The sequence below is a fragment of the Hypanus sabinus genome, chromosome 23 (genome assembly GCF_030144855.1).
Source record: "Hypanus sabinus isolate sHypSab1 chromosome 23, sHypSab1.hap1, whole genome shotgun sequence".
NCBI lineage: Eukaryota > Metazoa > Chordata > Chondrichthyes > Myliobatiformes > Dasyatidae > Hypanus > Hypanus sabinus.
The window spans coordinates 4,550,635-4,573,530 of NC_082728.1; the positions used below are offsets into that span (position 1 = coordinate 4,550,635).

Here is a 22,896-nt window from a genome sequence, read left to right on the forward strand (position 1 = left end):
TCCTATCATTCGTTTGAAGGCGCAAAAGTAGAGTGGCGTTCGCGTAACACTTTACAGTACCAGTGGTCAGGGTTCAATCTCTGTCGCTGTCTGTGAGGAGTTTGCATGCTCTCCGCATGACTGTGTGGGTTTCCTCCTGGTGCTCTGGTTTCCTCCCACATTCCTAAGGCCTACCAGTTAGGGTTGGTGAGTTGTGGACATGCTGTGTTGGTGCTGGAGATGTGGAAACAAATCCTCGGACTGTGTTGGTCGTTGACACAAACAACTCATTTCACTGTGTGTTTGGATATACATGTGACAAACAAAGCTGATCTTCACTCTTTAACAAACTAGCTACACAATTACCATTCAAACATTCGGTGGCCAAAAGGTGTTTTTTGAGCATCCTAAAGTGCGGAAGGTGCGCAGAATTGGAATTCTCGCTTAGCCGGGGAAAATGTCGCCAACGGCAGCTGGCCAGAGCCTTCTGTCCTGGGCCGAAAGTCGGTGAGCCCTGAGGTTCCCGTATTCACCACACCACCTCTCCCAGGAGTGAGGTCGTTAGAGCTTCTGTTGGTCGTTCTGTAGCTCTGGGCTTTATGGGTTTTCACAGCCGGGGTTGGAACCATCCATGGTGAAGTAAACTTACTGTATTCATCAAACTGTGCTGTGCGTTTAACTGCCTACTGCTGTCCCCTGAGAGTGAGCACATATCAGCAACCCACAGCTGCTGGTCATAAAGAGTTTGTATGTTCAGCCTGTAACTCTGTGGGTTTCCTCCAAGAATTCCAGTTTCCTCTGAGTGTTTCAGTTTCCTCCGGGCATTCCGGTTCCCACCAAGTGTTCCAGTTTCCTCCGGGCAATCCAGTTTCCTCCCAGTGTTCTGGTTTCTTCCCAGTGTTCCAGTTTCCTCCCAGTGTTCTGGTTTCCTCCGGGCATTCTGGTTTCCTCCCAGTGTTCCAGTTTCCTCCGGGCAATCCAGTTTCCTCCCAGTGTTCCGGTTTCCTCCCAGTGTTCTGGTTTCCTCCGGGCATTCCGGTTTCCTCCCAGTGTTCCAGTTTCCTCCGGGCATTCCGGTTTCCTCCCAGTGTTCCAGTTTCCTCCGGGCAATCCAGTTTCCTCCCAGTGTTCTGGTTTCCTCCGGGCATTCTGGTTTCCTCCTAGTGTTCCAGTTTCCTCCCAGTGTTCTGGTTTCCTCCGGGCAGTCCGGTTTCCTCCCAGTGTTCTGGTTTCCTCCGGGCAATCCGGTTTCCTCCTATTGTTCCAGTTTCCTCCGGGCATTCCGGTTTCCTCCCAGTGTTCTGGTTTCCTCCGGGCAATCCGGTTTCCTCCTAGTGTTCCAGTTTCCTCCGGGCATTCCGGTTTCCTCCCAGTGTTCTGGTTTCCTCCGGGCATTCCGGTTTCCTCCCAGTGTTCTGGTTTCCTCCGGGCAATCCGGTTTCCTCCTAGTGTTCCAGTTTCCTCCGGGCATTCCGGTTTCCTCCCAGTGTTCTGGTTTCCTCCGGGCATTCCGGTTTCCTCCGGGCATTCCGGTTTCCTCCCAGTGTTCCGGTTTCCTCCGGGCATTCCAGTTTCCTCCTAGTGTTCTGGTTTCCTCCGGGCAATCCAGTTTCCTCCCAGTGTTCTGGTTTCCTCCGGGCAATCCAGTTTCCTCCCAGTGTTCCAGTTTCCTCCGGGCAATCCAGTTTCCTCCCAGTGTTCCGGTTTCCTCCGGGCATTCCAGTTTCCTCCTAGTGTTCTGGTTTCCTCCGGGCAATCCAGTTTCCTCCCAGTGTTCTGGTTTCCTCCGGGCAATCCAGTTTCCTCCCAGTGTTCCAGTTTCCTCCGGGCAATCCAGTTTCCTCCCAGTGTTCCAGTTTCCTCCGGGCAATCCAGTTTCCTCCCAGTGTTCTGGTTTCCTCCGGGCAATCCAGTTTCCTTCCAGTGTTCCAGTTTCCTCCCAGTGTTCCAGTTTCCTCCGGGCATTCCGGTTTCCTCCCAGTGTTCCAGTTTCCTCCGGGCATTCTGGTTTCCTCCCAGTGTTCCGGTTTCCTCTGGGCATTCCGGTTTCCTCCCAGTGTTCCAGTTTCCTCCGGGCATTCCGGTTTCCTCCCAGTGTTCTGGTTTCCTCCGGGCAATCCGGTTTCCTCCTAGTGTTCCAGTTTCCTCCGGGCATTCCGGTTTCCTCCCAGTGTTCTGGTTTCCTCCGGGCATTCCGGTTTCCTCCGGGCATTCCGGTTTCCTCCCAGTGTTCCGGTTTCCTCCGGGCATTCCAGTTTCCTCCTAGTGTTCTGGTTTCCTCCGGGCAATCCAGTTTCCTCCCAGTGTTCTGGTTTCCTCCGGGCAATCCAGTTTCCTCCCAGTGTTCCAGTTTCCTCCGGGCAATCCAGTTTCCTCCCAGTGTTCCGGTTTCCTCCGGGCATTCCAGTTTCCTCCTAGTGTTCTGGTTTCCTCCGGGCAATCCAGTTTCCTCCCAGTGTTCTGGTTTCCTCCGGGCAATCCAGTTTCCTCCCAGTGTTCCAGTTTCCTCCGGGCAATCCAGTTTCCTCCCAGTGTTCCAGTTTCCTCCGGGCAATCCAGTTTCCTCCCAGTGTTCTGGTTTCCTCCGGGCAATCCAGTTTCCTTCCAGTGTTCCAGTTTCCTCCCAGTGTTCCAGTTTCCTCCGGGCATTCCGGTTTCCTCCCAGTGTTCCAGTTTCCTCCGGGCATTCTGGTTTCCTCCCAGTGTTCCGGTTTCCTCTGGGCATTCCGGTTTCCTCCCAGTGTTCCAGTTTCCTCCGGGCATTCCGGTTTCCTCCCAGTGTTCTGGTTTCCTCCGGGCATTCTGGTTTCCTCCTAGTGTTCCAGTTTCCTCCGGGCATTCCAGTTTCCTCCCAGTGTTCCGGTTTCCTCCCAGTGTTCCAGTTTCCTCCCAGTGTTCCAGTTTCCTCCGGGCATTCCGGTTTCCTCCCAGTGTTCCAGTTTCCTCCGGGCATTCCGGTTTCCTCCCAGTGTTCCGGTTTCCTCTGGGCATTCCGGTTTCCTCCCAGTGTTCCAGTTTCCTCTGGGCATTCCAGTTTCCTCCCAGTGTTCTGGTTTCCTCCGGGCATTCTGGTTTCCTCCCAGTGTTCCAGTTTCCTCCGGGCATTCCAGTTTCCTCCTGCAGTCCAAAGACCTATGGCTCGGTAGGTTAACTGGTCATTGTAAATTGTCCCGTGACTAGGCTGGGATTAAGTCGAGGGTTGCTGGCTGATGCAGTTCAAAGGGCCGGAAGGGCCAATTGCACGCTGTATCTCAATAAATAAGTAAACAGGGCAGTGTAATTTAACGCAGGAACTTGTAACACTAGTAATTCTGTAACATAAAACTCACGCTTTAACAATTGAGACTGGAATGCAGTGTTGTGACACTCTATCATGTCAGCTCTTCTGCTGACCGTCCAACAGGAACTCCGCTGTTTCACTGAGCTGTGAGAAACTACGGATTCAAACAGATTCTAATGTGGTTTTGTTTTGTTTTCAAGCTCAGCACAACTCACACAAAATCAGCGAAGGATGGTGGGCGTACAAGGAGGTGGTGCAGGGGAGCTTCGTTCCTGGTGAGTGCCATTGATGGCAGACGGTCTCTGCTCACGGGACTCTTACCTGTTATTGTTCTCGGTCAGTTGCTGCTGCCTTAGAGGTGGACATTTCACACCCCAGGTGGCTCAGATCCCCACCTACAGGACTGAGGGGGCAGAATGGCCTCAGAGGAGTCACCTATCACTGAGGTCTCATCTCCCTGGAAGGTCGACCAGCCCCTGTGAGTTTACAGGGCACTACAGAACAGAAACAGTCCATTCAGCCCATCTATTGCATACCAGTCTGTTATCCTTCCTGGTCCCATTGATCTGCACCCAGACCCTAACCCTCCCTACCTCTCCCATCATTTGCCGATCCAAATTTCTCTTAAACGTTAAAATTGATCCCACATTCACCACTTCCGCTGACAGCTCATCCACACTCTCACCCCCCTCTGAGTGAAAAAGTTCCCCCACCTTTCACCCTTCACCCATGATCTCCAGTTGTAATCTCACCCAGCCTCAATGGAAAAAGCCTGCTTGCATTTATACTATCTGTACTCCTCATAATTTAGTGCGGATCTCTCCTCCTCCTCCTGCACTCCAGGGAATACTTATCCAAGCATTTCAACTTTCCCTATAACTGACGGCTTTCTGGGGACTCGGAAGGAAATTTAAAAGCTGGGTTCAGTCTTTCCTGTGCGGTGCTAACATGAGATCCAGATTCAGATTCCGATTCCGGTTCGAATTTATTTATCACGCGTACATCGAAACACACGGTGAAATAACAACCAACACAACGAAGGATGTGCTGGGGGCAGCCCACAAGTGGCAGCGCACATTCAGTTATGACGGAGTAGTGCCACCTAAACAATTGGCAAACAGACACGCTCACCTCTCTCTCTCTCTCTCTCACACACACACACACACACACACACACACACCCTCCCACTCTCTCTCCCTTCTCCCTTTCCTCTCCCTCTCGCCCTCCCCTTTCCCACCCCTCACCCTCCCCTTCCCCTCCCCTTCACATTCCCCTCCCCCTCCCTCTCCCTCTCCCCCTCTCTCTCTCTCTCCCTCTCTCCCTCTCTCTCCCTTTCCTCTCCCTCTCCCTTTCCTCTCCCCTCTCTCCCTTTCCTCTCCCTCTCGCCCTCCCCCCACCCCTCACCCTTCCCTTCCCCTCCCCTTCATACTCCCCTTCTCCTCCCTCTCCCCCCTCTCTCCCTCTCTCTTCCTCTCCTTTTCCTCTCCCTCTCCCTCCCCTGTCCCTTTCCCCCTTTCTCCCTCCCCTCTCTCTCCCTTTCCTCTCCCTCTCCTCTCCCCTTCCCCTTCCTCCACCCCTTAGCACCTTCCCCTTCCCCTCCTCCTCACACTCCCCTTCCCCTCCCTCTCCCAGCCCCTCCCCCTCTCTCCCTCTCTCCCCTCTCCCCCATTCTTCCTCCCTGTGCTTCTTGCTGTGTTCTCCATGCTGATTTGCTAGGTGGGGAGGGAGATTTGGTAGATGGGGAGGGAGATTTGGTGGGTGGGGAGGGAGATTTGGAAGGTGTCTGAGCCCAGTGGGAGGGGTGGGGTGTAAGGCAGCCCGTGTTTCAGCTGGGAGTGAGATGCTGTACCCCCTTATTTCCCCCCTCAGTACCCTGGTTGCAATGGCAAGAGTGGGACTGGACTTTAAAACGTGCTTTCGCCACCCACCCCCTGTCCTGCAAGAGGGGGAGTTTTCACTTCTGTGATCTCCTTCATCGTCAGTCCCGGAAGATACCAGCTTTTGAGGCTGAAATGGTGATTAGACCACGAGTCAGTCTGACACTCGCCAGGACAGGGCAGGCCGCCAGACTTCGAGATCGAGGGCTGGCCGGGGGGCCAGAAGAAATCCCGTGGAGCGTGCAGTAGCACCCGGCAGGTTGTAGAGACGTAGCCAAGGCCCTTCAGACCGACACGTCCCTGCTAAACTAATTACCCACCCGACTGGATTCCATACGCCCATAACCCTTTCAATCTCATCCCGTGGGGGTAACGTGGTGCTGTTACAGCTAACGGTGTCAGGGTTCAGGGTTCAGTTCCTGCGCCCTCTGTAAGGAGTTTAAAACCAGGAGACATAGGAACAGAATTAGCCCATTGAGTCTGCTCCGTCACGGCTGGTCTCAGATCTGACTCAACCCCGGACACGTGCCTTTGGTGCCCTGGCCAGTCAGTTTGTACGTCCTCCCCCTGGAATGTCTGTCCACCCCGGTCCGAAGACACATTGGTTAGTAGGTCGTGGTAAATTGCCCTGTGATCGGGGGCCACTGGGCCCACTCCATGCTGTATCTCTAAATAAATAAATAGAATTGAAGTATACTCTGAGTGTGACAAGCCACCTCCTCATTCTCACTTTAATACAATGCCTTCTGGATTGGGAACCTCTGCCAAGGAACAAGACCTCGGCCGTTCATTCCTGACACTGCCATTCATTTCCAGAGGAAAGGGTTAACATACGAGGAGCTTTTGATAGCTCTGGACCTGTACTCACTGGAGGTTAGAAGAATGAGGGGGGATCTCATTGAAACCTATCGAATATCAAGACAGAGTGGATGTGGAAAGGATATTTCCTATGGTGGGGGAGTGTAGGATCAGAGGGCACAGCCTCAGAATAGAGGGACGTCCCTTTAGAACAGAGATTAGGAGGAATTTCTTTAACCAGAGGGTGAAATTTGTGGAATTCATTACCACAGACAGCTGTGGAGGCCAAGTCATTGGGTATATTGAAATCAGAAATTGACAGGTTCTTGATTAGTCAGGGTGCCAAAGGTTATGGGGAGAAGGCAGGAGAATGGCATTGAGAGGGATATTAAATCAGCCATGACGGAATGGTGGAGCAGACTCGATGGGCTGAATGGCCGGATTCTGATTCTATGTGTGATGGTCTCTCTGATAAAGAGATAGTGAGTTGCCCAATAAATGATGTGGTGGGGTCTATGGAATAGGGTGATTGCTGTATTTCCTTAGGGACTTCGTTCAGGAATGCCTCCATGCAAGAAAAGCGCACTGCTATCAACGTGTAATTCCTCATTAAGACAAATTGCAACAGTCGCCCATTGGCTCATTCTGTGACAAGATAATTACTTTGGCTTTTTCTGCATCTTCATGTACTGCGAGCGGCTCTGCGATGTGCCAAGATTGTGCAGGGCGCTATAGAAATGCAAATCGGTCCTCTCTAGAGAGAAAATGAGTTGTAGCGTGGAGTGTGGCCGGATCAGACACTAGCGGACGGAGCTTCCCCTGATAAAATAATCATTGTCTGTGTACGGTTGTGTTAAGGATAATCTCAGAAAGCACCGGCACAGTGAAAGATCAGTCACCAGACTTTTTAATGAGAATTGTACTTTCAAATGCAAAAAGGCCAATGTAAAAATGAAAAATTGATGAGATAGAGCTGCTCCCATTTCTCAGTAATTAAAATTTTTAGCCTTGGTGCTCTGGAACTGAGGCAAAGGATTTGATTTTTTTTCACTGACGTCTATTGCTGAACAAAATTGATTTAACCCATGCGCTTAAACTCTGAGCTTACATGGATATGCACCGGCAAGCTTTTCCTTTCCCAGTCTTTGAGTATCGTACCTACATGGTCTTTAACTGTACCACACACGAGGTGCTGGAGGAACTCAGCGGGTCGGGCAGCATCTGTGGAGAGGATTAAATAATGGACGTTTCGGGCCGAGGCTCTCAGTCGTGGTGAAGGGTCTCCGCTTGATTCTTTATTCCTTTCCACCGACTGAATCAGCAGAGGAATTCAGAGCAGCACACACGAGGTGCTGGAGGAACTCAGCGGGTCGGGCAGCATCTATGGAGGAGAATAAACAGCTGACATATCAGGCTGAGATCCTTCATTAGGGCCTGACGTGCTGAGTTCCTGCAGCGTTTTGTGTGTCTTGTCCTCACTGTACAGATCCAGAATCAAATTCCGGTTTAGAATTACCGGCAGATGTCAGGAAATATGTTGTTTTGTGGAAGCAATACATTGCATTGAATTGATCGCTTGATGAAGACTGGAGTATGTTCCCTCAGTTTACCTTTCCAGAAGACCACAATCAGTTCCTTGGTCTTACTGGCATTGAGTGCAAGGTTGTTATTGTGTCACCACTCACCCAGCTGGTCTCTCTCACTCCTGTACGCCTCCTCGTCACCAGCTGAAATTCTGCCAACAATAGTTGTGTCATCAGCAAATTTAGAGATGGTGTTTGAGCTGTGCCTCGCCTGGCCATTGATTGTCAGTGAATAGGAGATGTTATTTCTGATCCACTCTGACTGATCTCCCAATGAGGAAGTCAAAGATGCAGTTGCAGAGGGAGGTACAGAGGAGCCTGGTGATTAGAACGGAGCCGCACTCAGTAAGTGGCAGCCTGACACTGGTATTATTACTGTCCAGGTGATCCAAGTGGGGAGACATTGAGACTGTATCCACTGGAGACCTATTGAGGTGACAGGCAAATTGTCACAGTAGAACAATACACACAAAATGCTGGTGGAACACAGCAAGCCAGGCAGCATCTATAGGGAGAAGCACTGTCGACGTTTCGGGCTGAGACCCTTCATTAGGACTAACTGAAAGGAAAGATAGTAAGAGATTTGAAAGTATGAGGCGGAGGGGAAAATGCAAAATGATAGAAGACCGGAGGGGGTGGGTTGAAGCTGAGAGCTGGAAAGGTGATTGGCAAAAGTGATACAGAGCTGGAGAAGGGAAAGGATCATGGGACGGGAGGCCTAGGGAGAAAGAAAGGGGAACCGGAGCACCAGAGGGAGATGGAGAACAGGCAGAGTGATGGGCTGAGAGAGAAAGAAAAAAAAGGGAGGGGGAAAAAAAACTAAATATACCAGGGAGGGGGTAAGAAAGGGAGGAGGGGAATTAGCATAAGTTGGAGAAGTCAGTGTTCATGCCATCAGGTTGGAGGCTACCCAGCCGGTATATAAGGTGTTGTTCCTCCAACCTGAGTGTGGCTCCATCTTGACAGTAGAGGAGGCCATGGATAGACATATCAGAATGGGAATGGGACGTGGAATTAAAATGTGTGGCCACTGGGAGATCCTGCTTCCTCTGGCAGACTGAGTGGAGGTTGTTTCTGGCCATGACCAACCCCTCAAAGTACTTTGTCACCATAGATGTGAGTGTCACTGGGAGATAATCATTGGTGCAGCTCACCCTGCTTTTCTTGGCCACTGGTCTGATTGTCACCCTTTTGAAGCAGCTGGGAACCTCCGACTGCAGCAGTGGGGGATTGAAGATGTCCTTGAACACTCCGGCCAGTTGGTTGGCCCAGGGTTTCAGAGCCCTGCCAGCCTGAAGCCTTGAGTTATGTTAAGGTCAGTGACAACACCAGTATTCATTGATTTAGATAGAGTTTTAGATTTATTTGTCAAAATACACGATGAAGTTTGTCACCCGAGGACTCGGGTGGTCCTCAGAGGGTCTGGGACACGCTCTCGGAGAGTGTGGCTGAGGGACGGGAACACACTTCAGTCACAGGTTCTGAAGTCTGTTCACAGACCCCTCCGCTGCAGCCAGGAGGAGGTGGCGTGTCGTGCTCTGTATACAGTGAGTATCTCCACTGAGCGTCTGGACCAGCTGCTCCTCAACATACCAGTGAAACATCCAAGTTGATGGGAAATGATGTAAAGATAAAGATTAGCTTTACTTGTCATGTGTACGTCAAAACACATGATGGGGAAATGCATTGTTCGCAACGACCAACACAATCTGAGGATATGCTGGGGCAGCCCACGAGTATCTGCATGCTCTGGCACCAGCACAGCATGCCCACAACTTACTAACCCCAACCCTAACCCAAGCCGTACGTCTTTGGAATGTGGGGGGTGGGGGGGACTGGAGCATTCAGAGGAAAGCCACACAGTCACAGGTGGGACGTACAAGCTGCTTACAGACGGCAGTGGGAATCGAACCATTGACAGGTGATCACAACACACTAAAGCATTGCAGTGCCATGCCAGGGTTGTTAATGCTGGATTGTGGAACAGCCCAACCTCTGTTCCTCTAGTTCCGCCTTACCTCTGTTTCATAACGTGCAAGAGCCAATGGTCTAATCGATAGATCCACAGCACATGTGGTCTGAGTGAAGGTCACTGTTAAGCAAGCTGCATTGTTGTTCAAACATTTCTCTTAGTCCTTCTTGCTACAACGCTCCACCTCTTCTCCAACAAACATCCCATGGGAGTGTAGCGAGCACAGAACATCAAGGTTTTCTTGAAAGTGTTGCTTCCTCAGATTCTTTTTCTTGTTTATGATAGAGCACTTCAAGCTGAACACAAATATAATTTAGCATTATTTATATCACGTAGGAACTTGGAGAGACAAGAAATTAACTTATATTGAACATAATGGGTTTAGTTGCATAACTGTGCTGATGCTTTGCGATTGTTCAACTAAGCTAAAAATGCTTTGGTGATTTTCATTTGTACTCAGTGTTTGAGGCTTCTCACTTAAGTGTCCAACAATAATCAGCCAGCATTGATGGATTCCAGATGCCCTGACACTGCTTCTCCACAACTGCAATGTCCTGGTGAAGCCTCTCACTGTGCTTGTCACTGACAGCACCGAGATTTGCAGGGAAGAAGACTAAATGGGAAAGCAGAAAATGAGTCTTCAGTGACCTGTTGTACTTCATGGTTTTGTATGCTTGAAGCATGTTGTCAGCCAGCTGCATGTAGTTTGGTGCTCTGTAGTTGCCAGGAAGATTTTCAACAATATCCTTGAACGTTTTCCATGCGATTTTCTCAGGTCCCAGTAGAAGTTCTTCAATTTGCCTGTCATTGGTGACCTGTTTGATTTGTGGACCAACAAAAATCCCTTCCTTAATCTTGGCATCAGTTGTTCTAACTTGAATTATGAGTTGAAGTAACAAATTTGGAAATTTCAAAAAAAAAGGTGCACGATAGGGAAATTTCAGGGTGATTTTCATGATCAGCAGATCAGCAGCCATAAGATACACCCACGAGTATTCAGGAAGTAGAATGAAGATTTACTTACAAAGGTTGTCCAGAGTAATCTTTAGCACTGTTCAACCTCCAGCTCGGTGCTTGTGCTGAGGTATCCAGCTTTCAGGTGAGCATAAGCTGAGTTCCAACTCATTGTACACTGAAGTTCAAAGTAAATTTATTAAAGTAATGTATGTCACCATAGACAACCCTGAGATTCATTTTCTTGTGGGCTTACGCAATAACTCCAAGAAACACAAGAGAATCAATGAAACACCGCCCCCAACACGACAAACAGCCGATGTGCAAATGACAACAAACTCTGCAAGCCCCTCTGTTAGATTGCAGCTTATAACCCACCCCCAGGGCAAAAGCTCAAAGAACACTTGTTGTCAAAGTACATGCATGTCACTACATGTAACCCTGCGGCTCATTTTCTTGCAGGCATACATGGTAAATCCAAGAGTACAATAGAATCAATTTAAGGCTACACCCAACAGGACAGACAACCAGTGTGTAAAGAAAAATCAACTGTGCAAATACAAAAAGAAAAAAATGATAATAAATAATACTCAATAAGTATTAAGACATGAGATGAAGAGTCCTTCAAAGTGGGTCCATTGGTTGTGGGAACATTTCATGATAGGGCAAGTGAAGTTGAGTGAAGTTATCCCTCTCATCAAACAGCCTGATGGTTGAGGGGTAATAACAATTCCTGAACCTGGTGGTGTGGGACCTGATGGTTGAAGTGTGATAACTGTTCCTGAACCTGGTGGTGTGGGACCTGATGGTTGAGGGGTGATAACTGTTCCTGAACCTGGTGGTGTGGGACCTGATGGTTGAGGGGTGATAACTGTTCCTGAACCTGGTGGTGTGGGACCTGATGGTTGAGGGGTGATAACTGTTCCTGAACCTGGTGCTGTGGGACCTGATGGTTGAGGGGTAATAACTGTTCCTGAACCTGGTGGTGTGGGACCTGATGGTTGAGGGGTGATAACTGTTCCTGAACCTGGTGGTGTGGGACCTGATGGTCGAGGGGTAATAACTGTTCCTGAACCTGGTGGTGTGGGACCTGATGGTTGAGGGGTGATAACTGTTCCTGAACCTGGTGGTGTGGGACCTGATGGTTGAGGGGTGATAACTGTTCCTGAACCTGGTGGTGTGGAACCTGATGGTTGAGGGGTGATAACTGTTCCTGAACCTGGTGGTGTGGGACCTGATGGTTGAGGGGTGATAACTGTTTCTGAACCTGGTGGTGTGGGACCTGATGGTTGAGGGGTGATAACTGTTCCTGAATCTGGTGTTGTGGGACCTGATGGTTGAGGGGTGATAACTGTTCCTGAACCTGATGGTGTGGGACCTGATGGTTGAGGGGTGATAACTTTTCCTGAACCTGGTGGTGTGGGACCTGATGGTTGAGGGGTAATAACTGTTCCTGAACCTGGTGGTGTGGGACCTGATGGTTGAGGGGTGATAACTTTTCCTGAACCTGGTGGTGTGGGACCTGATGGTTGAGGGGTGATAACTGTTCATGAACTTGGTGGTGTGGGACCTGATGGTTGAGGGGTGATAACTGTTCCTGAACCTGGTGGTGTGGGTCCTGATGGTTGAGGGGTGATAACTGTTCCTGAACCTGGTGGTGTGGGACCTGATGGTTGAGGGGTGATAACTGTTCCTGAACCTGGTGGTGTGGGACCTGATGGTTGAGGGGTGATAACTGTTCCTGAACCTGGTGGTGTGGGTCCTGAGGCTCCTGTAGCTTCCTGATGGCAGCAGCAAGAAAAGAGCATGACCTGGGTGGTGGGAGTCCTTGGTCATACTTCAGCCTCATCCATCTGATCTGCGGTCACCACGTATAGAAGGGGTGGATCGCTCGGGAGTGTCTCCTGGCCACACTGGTCATTCACGAGTCCGGGCAGCGGGCTGTCGAGGGTTCTGCCCAAGCCAACTACCTGCCCCTCTTCCGGGGCTATGTCCGTGTTCGGCTGTCCCTGAGAAAGGAGCTCGGGGTCTCCATGGGCACAATGGGGTATTTCTGGGAACGGTGCGCTCCTTGGGGTCTTGTGTGTTCTGGGTGAAGATGGCTGTGTTATAATTTGAAGCTGAAAACTGTGGAATCCTGTGATACTGTGATGAAGAAATCTCTGAATGAAATCCTTTGGGAAAGGAAAGAACTATGAGAGAGGGTTGTGTGTGGGGATGTGGCAAGATAGATTTTATATTTTCTTTAACGAGGAGTCAGAGATTTTATTTTAACGATAGTGTGGGTAGGTCCTTCCAGCCCTTTGAGCCACAGCACCCCAGCTACCCCACGACCCGATTAATCCTAACCTAATTTACAAAGACCAATTAACCTACTGATATGAATCGGGACAGTGGGAGGAAACCATTGCACACAGGAAGAACGTACAGAGACTCCTTACAGAACCCACTGAAACTGAACTCTGAACTCTGGAACGTTTCGAGCTGTAGTAGCACCCACGATATATAGCACAGAAACGGGTGCTTTGGCTCAACTTTCTCTGCCAGTCAAGTTGTTCAAAGGTTAGCTTTATTTGTCACGATGTTCATCGAAACATTGAAACCCACAGTGAAATGTGTTATTTCTGTCAATGACCAGCACAGTGCAAGGGTGTGCAAGGGTCCAGCACGTCCATAACTCACTAACTCTGAACCAATTTTTAACCATTTAAAATAGATAACATCAGTTTTAATTGCTTTAAAATGTCCCCACATATCAGAGACATTCCAAAGCTGTTAAAATCAGAATCAGGTTTATTATTGTTGTTGTATGTGAGATAAAGTTGCTTGTTTTGTGGAAACCTAAGATTTGCTAAAAAATAAAATACTTTAAATGGTTAGTCTGACATCGGTGGTGGGGAAAATGCTAGAGTCAGTTATCAAAGATGTGATAACAGCACATTTGGAAAGAGATGAAATCATCGGACAAAGTCAGCATGGATTTGTGAAAGGAAAATCATGTCTGACGAATCTTATAGAATTTTTTGAAGATGTAACCAGTAGAGTGGATAGGGGAGTAGGGGAGAGCCAGTGGATGTGGTATATTTCGATCTTCAAAAGGCTTTTGACAAGGTCCCACACAGGAGATTTGTGTGCAAACTTAAAGCACACATTATTGGGGGTATGGTATTGATGGGGATAGAGAATTTGTTGGCAGACAGGAAGCAAAGAGTGGGAGTAAACGGGACCTTTTCAGAATGGCAGGCAGTGACTAGTGGGGTACCGCAGGGTTCAGTGCTGGGACCCCAGTGTTTACAATATATATTAATGATTTAGCGAGGGAATTAAATGCAGCATCTCCAAGTTTGCAGATGACACGAAGCTGGGCAGCGGTGTTAGCTGTGAGGAGGATGCTAAGAGGATGCAGGGTGACTTGGATAGGTTAGGTGAGTGGGCAAATTCATGGCAGATGCAATTTAATGTGGATAAATGTGAGGTTATCCACTTTGGTTGCAAGAACAGGGAAACAGATTATTATCTGAATGGTAGCCGATTAGGAAAAGGGGAGGTGCAACGAGACCTGGGTGTCATTGTACACCAGTCATTGAAGGTGGGCATGCAGGTACAGCAGGCGGTGAAAAAGGCAGATGGTATGTTGACATTCATAGCAAAAGGATTTGAGTACAGGAGCAGGGAGGTTCTACTGCAGTTGTACAAGGCCTTGGTGAGACCGCACCTAGAGTATTGTGTGCAGTTTTGGTCCCCTAATCTGAGGAAAGACATTCTTGCCATAGAGGGAGTACAGAGAAGGTTCACCAGATTGATTCCTGGGATGGCAGGACTTTCATATGAAGAAAGACTGGATCGACTAGGCTTATACTCTCTGGAATTTAGAAGATTGACGGGGGGATCTTATTGAAACGTATAAAATTCTAAAGGGATTGGACAGGCTAGATGCAGGAAGATTGTTTCCGATGTTGGGGAAGTCCAGAACGAGGGGTCACAGTTTAAGGATAAAGGGGAAGCCTTTTAGGACCGAGATGAGGAAAAACTTCTTCACACAGAGAGTGGTGAATCTGTGGAATTCTCTGCCACAGGGAACAGTTGAGGTCGGTTCATTGGCTATATTTAAGAGGAAGTTAGATATGGCCCTTGTGGCTAAAGGGATCGGGGGTATGGAGAGAAAGCAGGTACAGGGTTCTGAATTGGATGTTCAGCCATGATCATACTGAATGGCGGTGCAGGCTCGAAGGGCCGAAGGGCCTACTCCTGCACCTATTTTCTATGTTTCTATGTTAAAAATTATTGTATTCTTTAAAAATCATTAACACCGATTAAAGGCACACCTTCAATTGCATCAATGTGTGTTGGGAGTCTGTGTGTTCTCTCTGTTAGCACGTAGGTTCCTCCAGGTGACCACATTCCAAAGACATATGTGCGGGTAAGGATGAGTGAGCTCTAGGCATATGTGCGGGTAAGGATGAGTGAGCTCTGGGCATGCTATGTTGGCACCAGAAGCATGGCATCACTTGCCGGCGGCCCAGCACATCCTCGGACTGTGTTTGTCGTTTTTGTAAACGACACATTTCACTGTATCACAAACATGAGGTGTCTTGATGTTTTGATGTCATGATCATCATAATGTGCCGTGTTGAATGACATCATCATTATGTGCTGTGTCGTATGACATCATTATTATCTGCTGTGTTGCATGACATCATTGTTATCTGCTGTGTGATATGACGTGGGTGATCATGGTCTTTTAACCATGATTGTTCTTGGCAAATTTTTCTGCAGAAGTGGTTTGCCATTGCCTTCTGGGCAGTGTCTTTACAAGACGGGTGACCCCAGCCATTGTCAATACTTGTCGGTGATCACATAACCAGGACTTGTGATATGCACCAGCTGTTCATGTGACCATCCATCACCTGCTCCCATGGCTTCACATGACCCTGATCAGGAGGCTAAGCAGGTGCTACACCTCGCCCAAGGGCAACCTACAGGCTAGCGGAGGGAAGGAGCACCTCACGCCTCCTTTGGTAGAGATGTATCTCCACCCCAGTTTCAATGAATACGTAAAGCTAATTAGGCAGTAAATCCCTGCTCTGTGCATTAATCCTTCTCAACATCCTCTTCTGATTTCTCTGATCCTCCAAGCCCCAAGCAAGAAGCCTACAGAATGCATCACTGTCTGGCCAGGCAGCCAAGTGGGTTCTGTCAGTATGCAGAAGCTTCCGCTCACTGTGGTAGAATAGGGAAGATCTGGGAAAACTGATCCACAATTTCTCTATGGATAGGGTCATAAAGAAAGCTTTTGGCACATTGGCCTTCACAAATCAAAGTATTGAGTACAGGGGTTGGGATGTTATGCTGAAGTTGTACAAGACATTGGTGAGGCCTAGTTTGGAGCATTGTGTGCAGTTTTCTGCCTACAGGAAAGATATCAGTAAGATTGACAGAGTGCAGAGAAAATTTATAAGGATGTTGCCAGGACTTGAGGACCTGAGTTACAGGGAAAGGTTGAATAGGTTCGGACTTTATTCCTGGAGTGTAGGAGAATGAGGGGAGATTCGATAAAGGTGTACAAAGTAATGAGGGGTGTAGATAGGGTAAATGCAGGCTTTTTCCACTGAAGTTGGGTGGGACTAGAACTAGAGGTTCTAGTGAGAGGTGAAATGTTGAAGGGGAACATGAGGCGAATTGCTTCACTCAGAGGGTGGTGAGAGTGTGGAACAAGCTGCCAGCACAGGTGGTGGATGCGCTGTCGATTCAACGTTTAAGAGAAATTTGGATAGGTATGAGGACGGGAGGCTATGGTCCCGGTGTAGTTTGATGGGACAAGGCAGATTAATAGTCTGGCATGAAGTAGATGGGCCGAAGAGCCTGAGTGTGTGTGCTGTAGTGTTCTATGACTCTCTAGATGGGCCGAAAGGCCTGTCGGTGTGCCTTGTGCTCGATGATACTGTGTGAGCTGGTGTTGTCCGAGCCTCCGGTATCACGGACAGCAAGGTAAAAGCTCGGCTGAAACCTGAGACACCCAGTGAAGAGTCTGTGGACACGGAGCCCATTACAGGCCTTCCTGATGGGAGATGATGTATGTGCTATTGATCTCTGAGAGAGAAGATTCAGGCTTGTGGCTGCATTTACAGCTCCCAGCTCAGAGAGACCAAGCATTATTGAGCAGAGCTGAAAAGAAACTCAAGCATTTACTGCATATCGGGTGAAGTGCAGTGGGTAAGAGAGATGCTGTTATCCCGGGGAAGTGGGGAGAGGGGAGCTTTCAGACTCGGCTTTATTGATCACAAGATGATAAGAGATATAGACTTTCCCCCAGGGCAGAACTGGCTGACACCAGGGGACATCATTTTAAGGACGATGTCAGGGGTAGTTTTTTTACACAGAGAGTGGTGAGTGTGTGGAACGCCCTGCCAAGGGTGCTGGTCGAGGCAGATACATTAGAAACATACAATACAATGTTGGAAAGTGTACGGTCATGCACATTGGTGGAAGAAATAAACGAGCAGACTATTATTTAAATGGGGAGAGAATTCAAAACGCAGAGATACACAGGGACTTGGGAGTCCTGGTGCAAGATACCCTAAAGGTTAACCTCCAGGTTAAGTTGGTGGTGAAGAAAACAAATGCAATGTTTACATTCATTTCTAGAGGTATAGAATGTAAGAGCAGGGATGTGATGTTGAGGCTCTATAAGGCACTCGTGAGACCACACTTGGAGTGTTGTGTGCAGTAGAGAAACTACTTCAGTCAGAAGGTGGTAAATCTGTGGAATTTGTTGCCACAAGTGGCTGTGGAGGCCAAGTCATTGGGTGCATTTAGGGCAGAGGTAGATAAGTTCTTGATTAGCCGGGGCATCAAAGGGTATGGGGAGAAGGCAGGGGAGTGGGGATGACTGGAAATATTGGATCAGCCCATGATTGAATGGCAGAGCAGGCTCGATGGGCTGAATGGCCTACTTCTGCTCCTATATTTTATGGGCTTATAATGGACTTAGATAGGCAAATGGAGGGCCATGTAGGAGGAAAGGGTTAGATTATCCCAGTGTAGATTAAATGGTCAGCACATCATTCAGTGAAGGGCCAGTACTGTGTTGTGAAGATCTATGTTCCACATACGTTGAGACAGTGAAATATGTCACAGCAATAACAACCAACACAACCAAAGGCTGTGCTGGGGGCAGCCCGCAAGTGTTGCCACACATTCTGGTACCAACATGGCATGCCCACCATGTTCACCAGAGCAACACCACAACAACAACTGGAGAACGACAACAGCAGCAAAACAAGTCCCCTTACCACTCTCCCACACGCACACACACCCGTACATCACACACACACACACACCTGTCTATTACACGAAGTCCCCTTACCACTCTCCCACACGCACACACACCCGTACATCACACACACACACACACACCTGTCTATCACACGAAGTCCCCTTACCACTCTCCCACACGCACACACACCCGTACATCACACACACACACACCTGTCTATCACACGAAGTCCCCTTACCACTCTCCCACACGCACACACACCCGTACATCACACACACACACACCTGTCTATTACACGAAGTCCCCTTACCACTCTCCCACACGCACACACACCTGTACATCACACACACACACACCTGTCTATCACACGAAGTCCCCTTACCACTCTCCCACGCGCACACACACCCGTACATCACACACACACACCTGTCCATCACACGAAGTCCCCTTACCACTCTCCCACACGCACACACACCCGTACATCACACACACACACACCTGTCTATCACACGAAGTCCCCTTACCACTCTCCCACACGCACACACCCGTACATCACACACACACACCTGTCTATCACACGAAGTCCTCTTACACCTCTTCCCCACACACACACACACCCGTACATCACACACACACACACCTGTCTACCACACAAAGTCCTCTTACACCTCTTCCCCACACACACACACACCCCTGTACATCACACACATATTCTCCCACGCACACACACACCCACACATCACACTTCATACACCCATCTATCACACGAAGGGAAAGCAAACTGGTGTGTGGAAGTGTTTGATGTAGGACACACACCCCCCTTCAGGGCCTCGAGCCTCCAGTGGTATGCATTAGATCCATTCATAGGAAACATCTTCTCCATTTCCATTCGCTTGGTTTCCATCAGACCTCACCACCCCCATTCTTCTAGTCTCCAGCCCAGAGCATCAAACATTCCTCATATGTTAACCCTCTCACTGCTGATACATGCTTGCTATCATCTCTGTATGTACTTAGTGCTGTGTGTGAGTCTTAGTATTGTGTTTTGTACCTTGGCCCTGCAGGAACACTGTTCCGTTTACCTGTAATCATGGGTATTCAGTTATGGCTGAATGACAATTAAACTCGAACTTGAACTGGGGTAGGAGAGGTACGTGATGTGATCCGACACTCTGGAATTAGAGGGAAGGCTTCAGGCAGGAGAGGACCACCTCTTTGACTACCCACATTCTCACACTACCCCACCTACACCAGCACTTCACCTGAGCACACCCCCTCTACCAGTTCATGAGCCGAGCATCCATAAGTGCCCAGGTCGCAGAGTCCGGGCCAGAGGCTGGGGTGGGAGCCCTGCCTGTATGTGGGAGGGAGTGTATGGGTTGAAGGCTGAGCAAGGGGCTGCTTTAGTGCAACAACGTGGAACAAAGGCCTGTTCCTGTGCTAAACTGTGGACATTGGGAATGAGGTAGACTGGGCCATATCCACCACTTTCTGTGTGTTCAGTGTGGGGAGGGTTTCCCTGTGATGGACTGGGCCGTATCCACCACTTTCTGTGTGTTCAGTGTGGGGAGGGTTTCCCTGTGATGGACTGGGCCGTATCCACCACTTTCTGTGTGTTCAGTGTGGGGAGGGTTTCCCTGTGATGGACTGGGCCGTATCCACCACTTTCTGTGTGTTCAGTGTGGGGAGGGTTTCTCTGTGATGGACTGGGCCGTATCCACCACTTTCTGTGTGTTCAGTGTGGGGAGGGTTTTCATGTGATGGACTGGGCCGTATCCACCACTTTCTGTGTGTTCAGTGTGGGGAGGGTTTCCCTGTGATGGACTGGGCCGTATCCACCACTTTCTGTGTGTTCAGTGTGGGGAGTGTTTCCCTGTGATGGACTGGGCCGTATCCACCACTTTCTGTGTGTTCAGTGTGGGGATGGTTTCACAGTGATGGACTGGGCCGTATCCACCACTTTCTGTGTGTTCAGTGTGGGGATGGTTTCACAGTGATGGACTGGGCCGTATCCACCACTTTCTGTGTGTTCAGTGTGGGGAGTGTTTCCCTGTGATGGACTGGGCCGTATTCACCACTTTCTGTGTGTTCAGTGTGGGGAGGGTTTTCCTCTGATGGACTGGGCCGTATCCACCACTTTCTGTGTGTTCAGTGTGGGGATGGTTTCACAGTGATGGACTGGGCCGTATCCACCACTTTCTGTGTGTTCAGTGAGGGGAGGGTTTCCTGTGATGGACTGGGCCGTATCCACCACTTTCTGTGTGTTCAGTGTGGGGAGGGTTTCCCTGTGATGGACTGGGCTGTATCCACCACTTTCTGTGTGTTCAGTGTGGGGAGGGTTTCCTGTGATGGACTGGGCCGTATCCACCACTTTCTGTGTGTTCAGTGAGGGGAGGGTTTCCCTGTGATGGACTGGGCCGTATCCACCACTTTCTGTGTGTTCAGAGTGGGGAGTGTTTCCCTGTGATGGACTGGGCCGTATCCACCACTTTCTGTGTGTTCAGTGTGGGGATGGTTTCACAGTGATGGACTGGGCCGTATCCACCACTTTCTGTGTGTTCAGTGTGGGGAGGGTTTCCCTGTGATGGACTGGGCCGTATCCACCACTTTCTGTGTGTTCAGTGTGGGGAGGGTTTTCCTGTGATGGACTGGGCCGTATCCACCACTTTCTGTGTGTTCAGTGTGGGGAGTGTTTCCCTGTGATGGACTGGGCCGTATCCACCACTTTCTGTGTGTTCAGTGAGGGGAGGGTTTCTCTGTGATGGACTGGGCCGTATCCACCACTTTCTGTGTGGTCAGTGTGGGGAGGGTTTCTCTGTGATGGACTGGGCCGTATCCACCACTTTCTGTGTGTTCAGTGTGGGGAGGGTTTCTCTGTGATGGACTGGGCCGTATCCACCACTTTCTGTGTGTTCAGTGTGGGGAGGGATATCCCTGTGATGGACTGGGCCGTATCCACCACTTTCTGTGTGTTCAGTGTGGAGAGGGTTTCCCTGTGATGGACTGGGCCGTATCCACCACTTTCTGTATGTTCTGTGTGGGGAGGGTTTCCTGTGATGGACTGGGCCGTATCCACCACTTTCTGTGTGTTCAGTGTGGGGAGTGTTTCCCTGTGATGGACTGGGCCGTATCCACCACTTTCTGTGTGTTCAGTGTGGGGAATGTTTCCCTGTGATGGACTGGGCCGTATCCACCACTTTCTGTGTGTTCAGTGTGGGGATGGTTTCACAGTGATGGACTGGGCCGTATCCACCACTTTCTGTGTGTTCAGTGTGGGGAGTGTTTCCCTGTGATGGACTGGGCCGTATTCACCACTTTCTGTGTGTTCAGTGTGGGGAGGGTTTTCCTCTGATGGACTGGGCTGTATCCACCACTTTCTGTGTGTTCAGTGTGGGGATGGTTTCACAGTGATGGACTGGGCCGTATCCACCACTTTCTGTGTGTTCAGTGAGGGGAGGGTTTCCTGTGATGGACTGGGCCGTATCCACCACTTTCTGTGTGTTCAGTGAGGGGAGGGTTTCCCTGTGATGGACTGGGCCGTATCCACCACTTTCTGTGTGTTCAGAGTGGGGAGTGTTTCCCTGTGATGGACTGGGCCGTATCCACCACTTTCTGTGTGTTCAGTGTGGGGATGGTTTCACAGTGATGGACTGGGCCGTATCCACCACTTTCTGTGTGTTCAGTGTGGGGAGGGTTTCCCTGTGATGGACTGGGCCATATCCACCACTTTCTGTGTGTTCAGTGTGGGGAGGGTTTCCCTGTGATGGACTGGGCCGTAACCACCACTTTCTGTGTGTTCAGTGTGGGGAGGGTTTCCCTGTGATGGACTGGGCCGTATCCACCACTTTCTCTGTGGTCAGTGTGGGGAGGGTTTCTCTGTGATGGACTGGGCCGTATCCACCACTTTCTGTGTGTTCAGTGTGGGGAGGGTTTCTCTGTGATGGACTGGGCCGTATCCACCACTTTCTGTGTGTTCAGTGAGGGGAGGATTTCCCTGTGATGGACTGGGCCGTATCCACCACTTTCTGTGTGTTCAGTGTGGGGAGGGTTTTCCTGTGATGGACTGGGCCGTATCCACCACTTTCTGTGTGTTCAGTGAGGGCAGGGTCTCCCTGTGATGGACTGGGCCGTATCCACCACTTTCTGTGTGTTCAGTGTGGGAAGGGTTTCCCTGTGATGGACTGGGCCGTATCCACCACTTTCTGTGTGTTCAGTGTGGGGAGGGTTTTCCTGTGATGGACTGGGCCGTATCCACCACTTTCTGTGTGTTCAGTGGGGGGAGCGTTTCTCCGTGATGGACTGGGCCGTATCCACCACTTTCTGTGTGTTCAGTGTGGGGAGGGTTTTCCTGTGATGCTGGGCCGTATCCACCACTTTCTGTGTGTTCAGTAAGGGGAGGGTTTCTCTGTGATGGACTGGGCCGTATCCACCACTTTCTGTGTGTTCAGAGTGGGGAGGGTTTTCCTGTGATGGACTGGGCCGTATCCACCACTTTCTGTGTGTTCAGTAGGGGGAGCGTTTCTCCGTGATGGACTGGGCCGTATCCACCATTTTCTGTGCGTTCATTGTGGGGAGGGTTTTCCTGTGATGGACTGGGCCGTATCCACCACTTTCTGTGTGTTCAGTGTGGGGAGGGTTTCCCTGTGATGGATTGGGCCGTATCCACCACTTTCTGTGTGTTCAGTGTGGGGAGGGTTTCCTGTGATGGACTGGGCCGTATCCACCACTTTCTGTGTGTTCAGAGTGGGGAGGGTTTTCCTGTGATGGACTGGGCCGTATCCACCACTTTCTGTGTGTTCAGTGGGGGGAGCGTTTCTCCGTGATGGACTGGGCCGTATCCACCACTTTCTGTGTGTTCAGTGTGGGGACGGTTTCCTGTGATGGACTGGGCCGTATCCACCACTTTCTGTGTGTTCAGTGTGGGGAGGGTTTCCCTGTGATGGACTGGGCCATATCCACCACTTTCTGTGTGTTCAGTGTGGGGAGGGTTTCCCTGTGATGGACTGGGCCGTATCCACTTTCTGTGTGTTCAGTGTGGGGAGGATTTTCCTGTGATGGACTGGGCCGTATCCACCACTTTCTGTGTGTTCAGTGAGGGGAGGGTCTCCCTGTGATGGACTGGGCCGTATCCACCACTTTCTGTGTGTTCAGTGTGGGGAGGGTTTCCCTGTGATGGA

At 49.9% G+C, this 22,896-nt stretch overlaps 1 protein-coding gene across 2 annotated transcripts in view; it reads left to right on the plus strand.

Moving 5' to 3' along the window:
* ca10a (carbonic anhydrase Xa) overlaps positions 1–22,896 on the plus strand; it is a 269,702-nt gene that overhangs the window by 45,601 nt on the left and 201,205 nt on the right. The window contains exon 2 of one of the 2 annotated variants that reach the window (XM_059948186.1): positions 3,460–3,534. The exons of the other annotated variant lie outside the window; for it this stretch is intronic. Coding sequence (XP_059804169.1) covers positions 3,460–3,534 — 75 coding nt within the window. The remainder of the gene's footprint in view (positions 1–3,459; positions 3,535–22,896) is intronic. 2 annotated transcript variants of the gene reach the window in all.